Below are 13821 nucleotides of genomic sequence, written 5' to 3' on the forward strand. Positions count from 1 at the left end.
GCCATAATGTACATTAGTGAGCTCAACCCACTTAATCTTAAAATAACAGTATCAGGTCAGGGATTTAGAATACAGTATTATATGAAAACAGTTGGCACAGAGACTCCTTCTTCCATTAATAACCAACTAGAATCGGTATTTCAGACCCTACATCTAACTGAAACAATAAATGGAGAGGATGGGGTGGATAATTTGTGAACATGTTTTTCCAAGTAGAGAAAGAATCACTATGTTTTTGCTGAATTATATGTTGCCATGGACATGGCAGTATGCAGTAATGATGCTATCATCTATACAGCTGTATAACAACACAGCTTCTCCCTCTCCCACCCCCCTCAGTAAGGCTTGAAAATAATAGGTTTGTGTGTAGTTTGGTAAGAAAATTAGGATCATTTAAAGTTGTTTCAGTTTCAACCTAAGAAAGAAAAGAAGCTCGAGGGATGGGGAAGAAGAGCAAAGAAAATGTACAAACAGGACATATTATGTATATGGTATAATGTGTATTATGCAGAGACTATGGAGGGGTGTCTTGGAATGCTAGAAAACGAATGGCTTTGCAGTAAAAAGACTTGAATTTTAGTCTTTGTTGCATCATTTGTGTGTGACCTTGAGCAAATTCACCATGTCTTTATGGCTCAGTTTTCACATCTATAAAATGGAATCATAATGATAATGATGTCTTCTACCTTGAGGTGTTATTGTAAGAATTAAAGGTATAAAAACAACTTGTAAACTATAAAGCCCTAAAAATAAGTCTTTATAGACATATTGCAGTGTTGAGTCTCGAGAAACAACGAAGAGTAAAGGAAACAGGTTCTAGAATGCTTTGAAGGCTGACAATCTGGGTTCTAATTACCATGACACAGCTAGTAGCTTTGAAACATTGAAGTAGGTAAAGTACTTAATATTAATTTTGTTTCCTATTTTTGAAAAATGAGGATAGGGATGCCTGGGTGGCTCAGCGGTTGAGTGTCTGCCTTCTGCCCAGGGCGTGATCCTGGGACCCCGGGATCGAGTCCCGCGTCGGGCTCCCTGCATGGAACCTGCTTCTCCCTCTGCCTGTATCTCTGCCCCCCTCTCTCTCTCTCTCTCTCTCTCTCTCTCTCTCTCTCTGTCTCTCATGAATAAATAAATAAAATCTTAAAAAAAAAGAAAAATGAGGATAACAGCACTTTCTTCATTGAATCAAATGAGAGAATATATGCAAAGGAACCTACTACTTGACAGGTGTTTGATGTCCCCTTTCCCCCAAACTACTTATTAGAGTCATCAACAACAAAAGGTGTTGACACTGGTATCTTTGAACAGATACCTACGCAAAGGCAAGGCAGGGATAGATAAGGAAAACTGAGGTCAATCCAATCCAAATGAGAACCAACAGCTAGACTTGGAGATGTCTTAGTTCACTCTTACCCACTTGAGGCTAGGGTATCCATACAAAAAAGATATGCAGAGTTGGAGAGCGGGCGAGTCGAGTGTCCTTTCGACTCCGCGGGCTCGACGGGAGGGACCCTGAAATTCTTAATTAGAGCCGGTTGCCATGGCGACAGTCTCTAGGCAGCGTGGGCTGAGCTCTGCGGAGGGCTGGAGGGTGGGCCGCCGCTGGACCCTGCGCGCGCGCCCGCCACCAACTTTCCCTCCAGACCAGAGGGGGGCGGCGCGCTCCGCCCCCGCCCCCGGGCCGCGCACGTCCGCGCTCGGCGGCGCGCACGCCTGCGGGAGCCCTCTCCAGGCAACCTAGTGCTGATCGCTCGTGCCGGTGCGGCCGTTAACAGCCTTTGCGGGAGCTCGAGGCTCGAAAGCAGCCCCCTCCCCTTCCTGGACTTCCCCCCCACCCACTTCCCGGTCGGCCCTGGGGCATGAGCAACGATGGCCGGCTGCAGCCCTGAGGAGAAAACTTACCGGCGCTTTCTGGAGCTATTTCTGGGCGAGTTTCGCGGACCGTGCGGTGGCGGCGAGCCCGAGCCGGAACCCGAACCCGAGTCGGAGCCCGAGCCCGAACTGGTCGCGGCTGAGGCGGCCGAGGCTTCGGTCGAGGACCCCGGGGAGGAGGCGGCCACCGTAGCCGCGACAGAGGAGGGGGAGCAAGAGCACGAACAAGACCCCGAGCCCGAAGAGGAGGCGGTGGAGGAAGAGGCGGCGGCGGCGGCGGAGGGCGAGGAGGACGAGGAGGCGGCGGCAGCCCGGGGTCAGTCGGCCGTGCCGCCGGCGCCGCCGCAGCCCCAGCTGCCGCCGCTGCCCCCGCTCCCGCGGCCGCTGTCGGAGCGCATCACCCGTGAGGAGGTGGAGGGCGAGAGCCTGGACCTGTGCCTGCAGCAGCTCTACAAATAGTTAAGTAGCGGGGCTTGGCTGGGGGTGGGCCCGCTGTCCCCGCCGCGCCGGCGTCGACGCGGCTCTCTCGGCCCCTCAACTGCTCTCTTTCCCTCTCTTCACCCCCTCACCCGCGCCTCGCGCCTTTGGAAGCGCCCCAGCTGCTCCGACTCCGGCGGTCGCTGCGAGCAGCCCACGCCCGCCTCGGCCCCCGCGCCTCCTGCCTGACCGGGGAGCCGCCCCCGGCGCCCTCCCGCCGGCCCGGCCCCTTCTTGCCGCTGCACCTCCGTCACCCACTTCTCGCCTCACTTGACGAATACCCTTTTCCCTTCGTGCTTCGGAAGGTCCTTTCTTCCAGTCTTACGAGCTCGCTCTTCTTGCCAGCTCCTTTCTTCCTTTTGGAGGTTTTCCTCCCACCCGGGTCTGTCTTTTCCCAGCCTGAGTCCCCTGTTGTCTAGCGGCGGAGAGACGCGGCTCCTTCCTAGGCTGAGCTGCGAGGTGCCTCCTGCGTAACCGCAACCACAGTGATGGTAATACCGGCCTAATAGCCACAGGAGGAGACACAGGAGTAGATTTTCCTTGAGGCTTATCCATGGATGGCTTAATCCACGGAAGCCGAGTATCTTAAAGACATTTGATAACTCCTAATTGAGGGAGGTCGGAAGGAATTGAGAAGGAAGGGTAATAAGCACATTTTTTACGAGCGAGTCTTCAGGTGAAAGACAGTCCTAATTCGTTAAAGTGGAAAAGTCAGGCTGGTTTGATAAAATTGCAATTAGGTGCAGTATTTTCAGTCCATTAAGTAGATGGGGTAGGGGAGAGAAAGCAGATGGCTTAGCTACACAGATGAAAGTCTAAAATAGAAAGGTCAAGGCTTTGCCTTTCATTCCAGTTCGGGTTTTTATGGGCTTGAAATAGAAACGGTTTACAATTGCTTTTCTTTCTAAATGGAATTGTTCTGAAATGACAGGAGAATGCTGACAAGTCGCTCAAAACATTGGTAAACCTGAGTCTCCTGACATTTTGCTAATAGTTGCATTGAAAGATGTTACTCTGCCGGCTCCCCCCCCCCCAAAGTTTACTGCTGCAAGACTCACTGCAATTAAGTTCAAAGTCTAAAACTTAAAAGAAGGGCCTAGAAAGTAAATGTCAGGTCTTCATCCAACCTAACAGGCTCCTGATCAAATCATTCTTCCTGTTAAAGCAGAAGCTTATCAATAGGGGAAAGGCATTTGACCTAACTGCTGGAGAGGTGGATTGTGTTGATGTTGTACACTTTATAAGCTATTTAAAATTTAATTTTGAAATATTATCCGATTACCAAAGTAATAATGCTTTCTGGGAAATAAAAAAAAAAAAATGGCATGTAATACCACCACCAGGGATAAACAGTATTAACATTTTCAAGTTATTTCTTCCTGGTGTTTGTAAACTGTCAGAGAAAAGGGCATATGAAACGTCATTTTTAAACACTAAATAAAGACACTTAAAACTTCCTGCTTAAAATAAAATGGAAATACTTACCAAAGTGGAGGAATTTACCTCAGCCTCAGACTAATTCTATTTTGGCAGTTCTTACCTTTACAAATGCAGTGTCAGTATTAAAGAAATACATTTAAACATTAGAGAAGGTCCCTCAAAAAGAGAGTCATTAGATTAGAACAGCTACGGACATTTGCCATTCAAGCAGTTTTTTTTTTTTTTTTTTAATGAAATCTATATGAAGATGATAAGATGGTAAGTAGATGTGTTTTTCCATATGGAAAGAAAGCAAGATTAATTTCAGTATGCATAAAATTAGACAAATTATTCAAATGATAAAATGGCCATTTGAGAACAGAAGTTTGGATTTGAAGTAAAACTAGCAAAGTTAGAAAATATTATTTCACCATAAATCAGAGATTTCATCATTTTTACTGTGTTTTGTGCAAAAGCTATTAACCTATTTTTATTCAGATATAAAATGGCTGGCTTGTTTATATAAAGTATCTTCAAGATCCTTTACAGATTAAGAAAAGCAAAAACCTCTCATTGTGTAAAAGATATACTTTTAAATTAACAATTATTTTTTATTTATAAAAGAAAATCATATCAATCACAGTCCATATTGGAAGACAGTGTCTTCCAGATCAGTTTTCTGTCTAAGCACTTTATTTTACAGATGAGAAAAGTGGTTCTAAATTTAGAAATGACAGTTTTTATACAAATAATTCTGACATTTCTCAAAATAATCTCTGAACCGCAAACCCCTATATATTTGAAATTGTGGTTCCTCAAATTTCTTAGGAAATATTTTGAAGTAATTCTGATTAGATATATGTTGAAATTACTTGTTTGGGGAAAGTGATTTTTTTTTCCCAAAATATTTTCTCAAATACCAATCATTATTTTGGGAATTTGTAATATACTTTAAAAGCTCTGTCATGCTTGTCAAATGTTGCTGAAATTCTTAAATAGAGCTACCTGAACTATATATTCACCAATTTGGTAGTTGGGATTAGTATAAGAAGAAAATAAGACTGCATTTAATACCAGTTTTATAAGTCTCTAGTGTGTGTTTTCTGTCAGGATTTTAGAAATCTATAATATTTAGCTGCTAAACAGACTGAGATTCTCTGAAGTAAAGAAATAAAGGTGCTTATCTTCTCATTGTTTTATGTATACACTGAAAATTAAAACATAGTGAATGTTTTTCTCAATATGTTGCTTCTCAAGAATTTTAGAATAGGAACAGCAGATGTATTTAACATTCTTCATTTTGGTAAACTCAAAGTTGCGACTAACTTGGGATAAGCAATTAAATAAGTAAAGGATAAAGGTTTCAGTAGACAAAATATAGTTATAATTAGCAACTTAAAAATTTTTCAGAGTAGTAATTGGGATAAAATTTTTGCCTTCAAAATGGGAAATACTTAGATATTTCTCTACCAGATAAAAGCAACATGTAACATTTTGAAAGAATAAGAACAACAATTTGAAAATAGCAAAAATCTCATTAGATGAGAAGGACTTCAGTTATGGGTTATAAATACCTTCTTAAGGATCATTAAAAAATTTTTTTTCAGTTTATCGAACCCTAAGAATCAATAATAAATGCATACAATATTTTAGAACTGTTTTTACTGGTCTGTTGTCAATTAAAAAGTCCAATGGTTAAGAACCTTTAGCTGCTAGTATAAAAATATCTGTTTTACTTTACGCTTAAATGTCCCCCAAGAGATTAAAATAAATATTTTCTAGTGACATAGTATTAGGATTTCTGAGGTTAATAAGAGAATGTCTTTGAAAAGGTGGAAATGAGATATTTTATAGCTTTGAAATAATTTGCAAATAAAAGCTTCTAACTGATCTTATAGCAGATGTGCCTTTTAGGCTACATGGTATAGGTTACATGGGTCAATACTGTGTATTTTGTCTACACTATATTGGGGGTAAATCTACTTGTTTTAATCCAGAAGAAACACATACTTTTTCTTTACTAGTCTTTACTAGAGCTATATGTCATTACATTTTTAGAGTAATTGTTTCCTCAGTTATTCATTTAGTCTTGGTTGGACTTCTTTTTTTTTTTTTTTTTTTTAAGATTTATTTATTCATGAGAGACAGACTGAGAGAGAGGCAGAGACAGGCAGAGGGAAAAAGAGGCTCCTCTCAGGGAGCCTGATGCGGGACTTGATCTTGGATCCTGGGATTACAGCCTGAGCCGAAGGCAGGCACCCAACTGCTGAGCCACCCAGGAGTCCCTTGGTTGGACTTCTTGATGGGGAGCCAGATATTCCAGCAGCCTGGTGAAGTTAAATAGTTCCAGATAGTAATGAGGGGTGGGAGGCACTTTTAAAATATCTTGGAAAAGAAAATCTTTAGTTTTAGACACTAATAATTCAGTTATATTGAATTACGTGAATCATAAATTTGAGATAGGCCAGAAAAGAATTACAACTTTATCTCATTTTTACATATATAAAATAGAAAAATAAATGGATGCAAGTTTTATATAAAACTACACCTTTTTTTCTTGTTAAGAAGTAGTGTTCACTATAAGAAGTGGAGAAAGTTTTCATGAGCAAAAAGAAAAATTTCAAGCATTCATTGTTAACCACAGTTTTCAGGTTTTATTCCTGTCTCTCAGGCTGCTGCTTTTCTGTGAGTTCTGACTATACTTTAATATTGTTGTTTGGTCCTTAGCCTTTTCAACTCTGGTGACTTATTTGTTTGTAGTCAATATCAATTTCTCCTATGAGTTTGGTTATTTGTTATTATGCTAATGGTTCCCACTGCTGTCTCTGTCTCAGGTTTGCTGCTATGGAACAGTTCTACCTAAATATCTAAAAGGCTTCTCAAACTGTTCAGTACCTAATTCAATCCTCTATCTCCCCCAAAATAAAACTAAAACCTGATTCTTTTTCTGGTGGATCCATTCCTGATTTCTCTTTGTCTCACCCCTCATGTTCTATCAATTTTGCCTTGTAATTATCTCATAGATATCTCTCTCTCAATTCCCGCTGTCATTGTCATCTTTTGCCAGTCTTACTCTTCTCCAATATATTCTTCCCAGTATAGCCAAAGTGATTACTCCAGAATCTAGATTATGTGGATTGTCTAATTGTCACCTACTGCTTAAACATTTTTACTCTTTTCCCAGAGTTAGCCAAACTGCGAGGCTAAAGGCAAAGTCCTGCAGACTACCAAGTCTGTCCAAGACTTCTGATCCCAGCTGCAAGGAGTTAGGGTTCAACTACAAAGAGGGAAGAGTCCACACAAGACCACCCTCACTTCTGACATCAACTGTAAGTTTAGGGGTATCTCAAAACCACCCTCAGATTTGATAATTCACTAGAAAGACTCACAGAAATCCCTGAAGACTATTCTACTAATGGATATTGTTCATTATAGGGAAAAGATACAAGTTTGAACCAGCCAAAAGAAGACCTGCATGGGCACAATTTAGGGAGTTCAAATGTGCTTTCATTGTCTTCAGCATTGAAGATGATACTCCCCTCCCCAGGATTGATGTGTGGTAATACACATAGAGTATTCCAGCCCAAGAAGCTTACCTGAGCTTCAGTGTCCAGAGTTTTTATTGAGATTTATTGATTGATTGGCTGAACTGGAGGTCAGGCTGATACCATGTGGTCCAAGGGGCTCACTATAAATAACAATGACATACCTATTACTCCAGAAATTCCAGGGTTTAGAGGTTACCTCCCAGAAGCCAAGAACAAAGACCAGACCTTTCTTTGAGCAAGGCCAAATTCTTTACTATATACCTTCATTTCTTACTCTCCATTGCCCTTCAGATAAATCCAAAGAAATCTTTATAATCTTATCCCATCCATCATCTCTGAATCACTGAGTACCTATTTCTTTTTTTTCTTTCTTTCTTTCTTTCTTTCTTTCTTTCTTTCTTTCTTTCTTTCTTTTTTTCTTTCTTTCTTTCTTTCTTTCTTTCTTTCTTTCTTTCTTTCTTTCTTTTTTTTTTACTGAGCACCTATTTCATTCTACCTCTATAGCTCTAGAAACTACACTTTAGCTATTTTAGATTGCTAATATACTAGTTTGAATGTGCTGTTTGGTTTTACCTCTGCATCTTTGCATATGACAACAGTATTCCTTCTGCTTAGAATACCATGCTCCCTTACCCTAGTGTGCTTGATCTAGTCCCTTACCCATTCTTTAGGTCTTCATTTAACACTTTGTTCACCATACCCACAGTCATGAGTTAAATCTTTCTTCCATTTGCCTCTCTAGAATACCCAGTGATTATTCTTTTTGTAGCATGTCTTTTACTAGAGCAGTGGTCTTCAAAATGAGGTATACCCAAAATAATCCATTGGAGAGAAAGAATAAAATATTAAAATCTATTTGCATACAAAATATACATAATATGAAATTGTATACAGATTATGAAATTAAGTGTTATTAGTGTATGTTGTATTGATTGAGGTTGGCAGTTATGTGTGACAACTGATTTCATGTCAAGCATGGTAAATGAGGTATACTGATGAAATATAAGTTTCACAGGTTAGAAGAGTCAACAGTGTGCCCTCCCTCCAATTTTCAGAACATTATGATGTATTGCAGTATACCTGCACTGATTATATGGACTTATTGATTATATTTCCTGGTTTTAATAAAATGGGTATTTGGCTTTAAAAATTCTTGCAAAGAAATCTTGGGTTGACTATAATACTTATAAGCATAAGAAACAGCAACACTTGAGAGCCTATGTTTGTCCCATACTTAGTTACATTAAATTTTTTTATTTTTTATTTTTTGTTTTTTCCCCACCTCTACATTAGACTTAAAAAAAATTTATTTATTCATGAGAGACACAGAGAGAGAGGCAGAGACACAGGCAGAGGGAGAAGCAGGCTCCATGCAGGGAGCCCCACACGGGACTCGATCCCCGGTCCCTAGGATCACACCCCAGGCTGAAGGCGGCGCTAAACCGCTGAGCCACCGGGCTGCCCCTACATTAGACTTTTTAAAAAAGATAATACAATTCTATCTGATTAGAAATCAACAAAAATGGGTTTATTAAGTAGAGTATGTGAAATAGTAAAATGCAGATTACTCAAAGAAATACCAAAATATTACTGATGAGGGGTGCCTGGCTGGCTCAGTCAGTAGAGCATGTGACTCTTTATCTCAGGGTCATGAATCTCAGGGTCATGAGTTCAAGTCCTATGTTGGACATGGAGCTTATTTTTTAAAAAAGAAAAAAGAAAAAAAAATTACTTCTGAGAGTTGAGTGTGTGCAAATGTGCAGATATGTATGCATGAGTGTGTACGTATGTAATTTATCTGTGTGCATATACATACATACATGCATGTGTATGTGTGTGTGTATATGCATGCCTGGTGCTCCAAATATTTTGGTAGGGTGCCTGAGCAAGTGTTTGGAGGCAGTTGGGTTAGATTATTAGCTACATGTTTGCCATCATATTCTAAATTGATAATGAGAGGTACCATATATGACACAAAGAGTATTTGCTGATCCAATGAATGAGCTGAGATTTTAAAAAAGATGGTTCTAAAAATAAATACATATATAAATATAGTTCTTAGTATTTTAAACTGCTTTTAAAAAGTTAGCAAAAATTTTTTTAAACTTAATGAATTTTACTATGTTAAAACTTTTTATTATAGAGAAAACTTTTTAAAAAGATTTTATTTATTTGACACAGAGAGTGCACAAGGTGGGTGGGGGGAGCTGTAGGCAGAGGGAGAGGGAGAAGTAGGCTTGATCCCACTACTTTGGGATCATAACCTGAGCTGAAGGCAGAGATGCTGACCTGACTGAACCACCCAGGCACCCTATTACAGAAAAGTTAAAGTATATAAAAAAATAAAATAGTCCACTTATCATCCAGCCTTAGAAATGATCAATATGTGGCCATCTTGTTTCATCCTTACCTCCAGACATCTCACCCTACCTCCCATTATATCCTATGTAATTTAAAAATGAATACTCAGTAATTTAATCACAATTCTGTTGGACATTCTAGGTGTTACCAGTTTTTGGTTACTCTAAGAATAGTGTGATGTTGATAATTTGAGCAAACCTTTATTTTCCTTAGAGTATGTATTTCTGGTGTTGGGACTATGTTATAAGATATTTAAGTATTTAAGGCTTTTGATACATAATTTTAAAATGTCCTCTAACAAGTTAATTTACCCTCTAAGCAGATGTATACATAAAAAAGATTTTTGGGGACAGCCCGGGTGGCTCAGTGACGCCTTCAGCCCAGGGTGTGATCCTGGAGACTTGGGATTGAGTCACATGTCAGGCTCCCTGCATGGAGCCTGCTTCTCCCTCTGCCTATGTCTTTGTCTCTCTCTCTCTCTCTCTCTCTCTCTCTCTCTGTGTGTCTCTCATGAATAAATAAATAAAAATCTTAAAAAAAAAGATTTTTGGTATTATGAAATAATTTAAACATTTACAAAATAGAATAATAAAGCAAAATATCCATATACTCATTATCCAGTTTCTTTTTTTAATTTTTAAAATTTTATTTATTTCATTATCCAGTTTCAACAAATTATGGTTATTAGGAATATTTTAAGGAAATAAAAAATTTTGTATGGAATTGAAAACTTTGTTTTCGCTCTCTTCTCTGAACCCATTCCCTTTTTTCTCCCATCTGGGAATTCTTGGAATGTATCCTCTGTTCTGTATTTTTGTATTTTTGCTCCATGCATTTGTATGTCTGAATATATGGTGGGCTTTTTAACTTGTTTTTGGTTTTGTAACTAGCTATCTTGAAAATTTTCATGTTGATACAGAGATCTAGTTTTTTTTTTCTTTTTTTTTCATTTTAGGTACTATGTAGCATTCCATTGTCCGATTGTACTATGACTTATTTATCCAATCTATTGACAGACGTGGTTTATTTCTAATATTTGTGTATTATACACTATATTAGTTTAATGCTGGCTGCTCAAATGGGTAAATCCTGAAATCTCAAAGCTTCACATGGTGTTAATTTCTTGCTCACGGAGTAACTTTCAGTGGAGAAGAAAGGACTGCGTTCTAGAGTGCTTAAGGGACCCGGGCTAATAGAGGGTATGTCACCTTCAACCTGTGGTTTCCAAGGTTGCTTTAGGCATCAACATCCACCCAGCAAAAGAGTGGAGAATGGTATTGGAGTTTTTTAGGAGCCAGTCTTGAGAAGGGGCAAATATAATTCTTTTCACTTTCCGTTCACTAGAATGTAACTCACGTTGGCACCATCTCAGGTCCACATTTCACAGCAAACAGTATAGAGAACAACTCTATACTTATGGAAAAAAGAACACAAAACTTTGGTGGAGAAGCTGGCATTGTCTGCCCTACAAATAATTCTATAATTTGGATATGTCTCTTTGTGCATATTCATAGAATTCTTGGGTACATACCTAAAAGGGGAATTGTCAGATTGAAATTACATACACTTTTACTTTGTTAGATATTGCCAACTTTGTCCAACTGCTTTGTATGAGATGTTTGGTTTGTCCGTATTTTTGCTCTTTGAACAGCCATACTAGTCATCTGTGTGCCATTAATGTCACTGAAGTAGGATAGAAAGATACTACTTATAGTTGATTGGGATCTTGAGATAGGGCATTTTGGAAGAGGACACCTGCCTAAAAGTCTAGACCAATGCTTTCCAGTAATAACTGAACCACATATATAATTGAAAATTTTCTGTTAAACACATGTTAAAAATTGAAGAGATAGGTAAATTTAGTTTGAGTAATTTATTTAACCCGATATATCCAAATATTATATATTGAAATATATTACCATTTAAACATGTAATCAATATTAAAATATTATTGAGTTATTTTAATTTTTTATACCAAGTTTTCAAAATCTTATGTATCTTTTATACTTATAGTACATCTCACTATGGAATATCACACTTCAAATACTTAGTGGCCACATGAGTCTCGTGGCCACTATATTGAATGGTGCACGTTTGGATTTAATAACAAAAACTAATTCTTGGGACGCCTGGGTGGCTCAGTGGTTGAGCATCTGCCTTGGGCTCAGGGCATGATCCCAAGGTCTGGGGATCAAGTCCCACTTCAGGCTCCCTGCGTGGAGCCTGCTTTTCCCTCTGCCTATGTCTCTGCCTCTCTCTCTATGTGTCTCTCAGGAATAAATAAATAAAATCTTTAAAAAACAAAAACTAATTCTATTACATGTATCTGACATTGAATTTCAAAGTCATATTTAAATGGGTTCTCTAATCATCAAACACATCTTTATTTAGTCTTTGGAGGAATAACAAGCTGAACTTATTTTTCCTGCATTTCTTTCTATGACGAGAATAATTTGGTTTAGATTTAAATTATCAAATTGTTAAATTGTCACAGAGTATACAGGGTGATAGTTTTCTATTAGTTTTCTGTTGTGTAATGTGTTAGCAAAACTCAGTGGTTTAAAACACCTATTATTATCTTAACAGTTCTGTAGATCATAAGTCCAGGAATATTCAGCTAGGTTCTTTGTTTAAGGTCTCAAGTCAAGACCAAAGTGTTGGCCAGACTGCAATTATCTGGAGGCTCAGGGGAGACTCCACTTCCCAAGACTGTATAGGTTGTTAACAGAATCTAGATCCTCATAAAACATCTGAGGTCCTTATGTCCTTGCTGGGTGTCAGGTGATTATTATTACTATTATTACATAATCAGCTGTCAGGGCTGATTATTATTCTTAGAAGCCATCCATATTCTTTTTTTTTTTTAATTTTTTATTTATTTATGATAGTCACACAGAGAGAGAGAGAGGCAGAGACACAGGCGGAGGGAGAAGCAGGCTCCATGCACCGGGAGCCCGATGTGGGATTCGATCCCAGGTCTCCAGGATCGCACCCTGGGCCAAAGGCAGGCGCCAAACCGCTGCGCCACCCAGGGATCCCGCCATCCATATTCCTTCTCACATGGCCCTCTTCATCTTCAAACCACTAATGGCATATCAAGTCCTTCTTATGCTTCAAACTTCCCTGGCTTCTCTTGCTGCCAGCCAGAGAAAATTCTCTCCTTTTTAGGATCAGGTCCACTGAGATAATCTCCCTATTTTTTTTTTAAATAAGATTTTTATTTATTCGTGAGAGACAGAGAGAGAGGCAGAGACATAAGCAGAGGGAGGAAACAGGCTCCCCGCAAGGAGCCTGATGTGGGACTTGATCCCGGGACTCTGGGATCACACCCTGAGTCGACCACACTCAACCGCTGATCCACCCAGGCGTCCCAGTCTCCCTATTTTAAGATCAACTTGTCGTATAACACAATCACAGCAGTGATATTTCATTAGTATCCACAGATTTTAACAGTTAGAGTGGGGCATCTTGGGCATTTTTGGGGGACTGTTTTAGATGGGGGACTGCATTTTAATTATTTCATTTAATGGCCTTTTAAATCTTCTAAATGAAAGCAAAATACTCGACCAATTTCTTTTTGTCTCCATTTGGACAGGCCTGGTTAAGTTTTCATCAGCTCTTCCTTAGCTGGCTGGAGCATTACTCTAAACTGCTATTTCTTGGGATCCCTGGGTGGCGCAGCGGTTTGGCGCCTGCCTTTGGCCCAGGGCGCGATCCTGGAGACCCGGGATCGAATCCCACGTCAGGCTCCCGGTGCATGGAGCCTGCTTCTCCCTCTGCCTGTGTCTCTGCCCCTCTCTCTCTCTCTGTGTGACTATCATAAATAAAAAAAAAACAAAAACAAAAAAACTGCTCTTTCTCCTTCCACATTTCCCTCCTCCCTCTGATAGTTTTCCATACAGCAATTGTCTGGCCTCATCTTGACTCACATCTGCTTGTACTCACTTATTCTGTTTCAATCACAGTGGTCTTCATTTAGTTCCAGAATCTGCCATACTCTGTCCTAAGGATCTTTGTACTTTTGTTTTTTTGCCCAGGAAACTTTTCTCCTTCTCTCCCAACTATCCAACTCAACCAGTAGGTTTAAAGTATCTCTTCCTCATAGAGCTGTTTCCTTACCTGTGGTCTAAATTAAGTCTTACTT

At 39.6% G+C, this 13821-nt stretch overlaps 1 protein-coding gene across 1 annotated transcript in view; it reads left to right on the top strand.

The window, feature by feature from the left end:
• Positions 1-1526: 1526 nt before the first annotated feature.
• PPM1E (protein phosphatase, Mg2+/Mn2+ dependent 1E) overlaps positions 1527-13821 on the top strand; it is a 208219-nt gene continuing 195924 nt past the window's right edge. Inside the window, exon 1 of the mRNA XM_025996034.2 lies at positions 1527-2330. Within this exon, the coding sequence (XP_025851819.1) occupies positions 1870-2330 (461 nt within the window). The 5' untranslated portion in view covers positions 1527-1869. The remainder of the gene's footprint in view (positions 2331-13821) is intronic.

The sequence above is a fragment of the Vulpes vulpes genome, chromosome 2, assembly GCF_048418805.1.
Source record: "Vulpes vulpes isolate BD-2025 chromosome 2, VulVul3, whole genome shotgun sequence".
Classification (NCBI taxonomy): Eukaryota; Metazoa; Chordata; class Mammalia; order Carnivora; family Canidae; genus Vulpes; species Vulpes vulpes.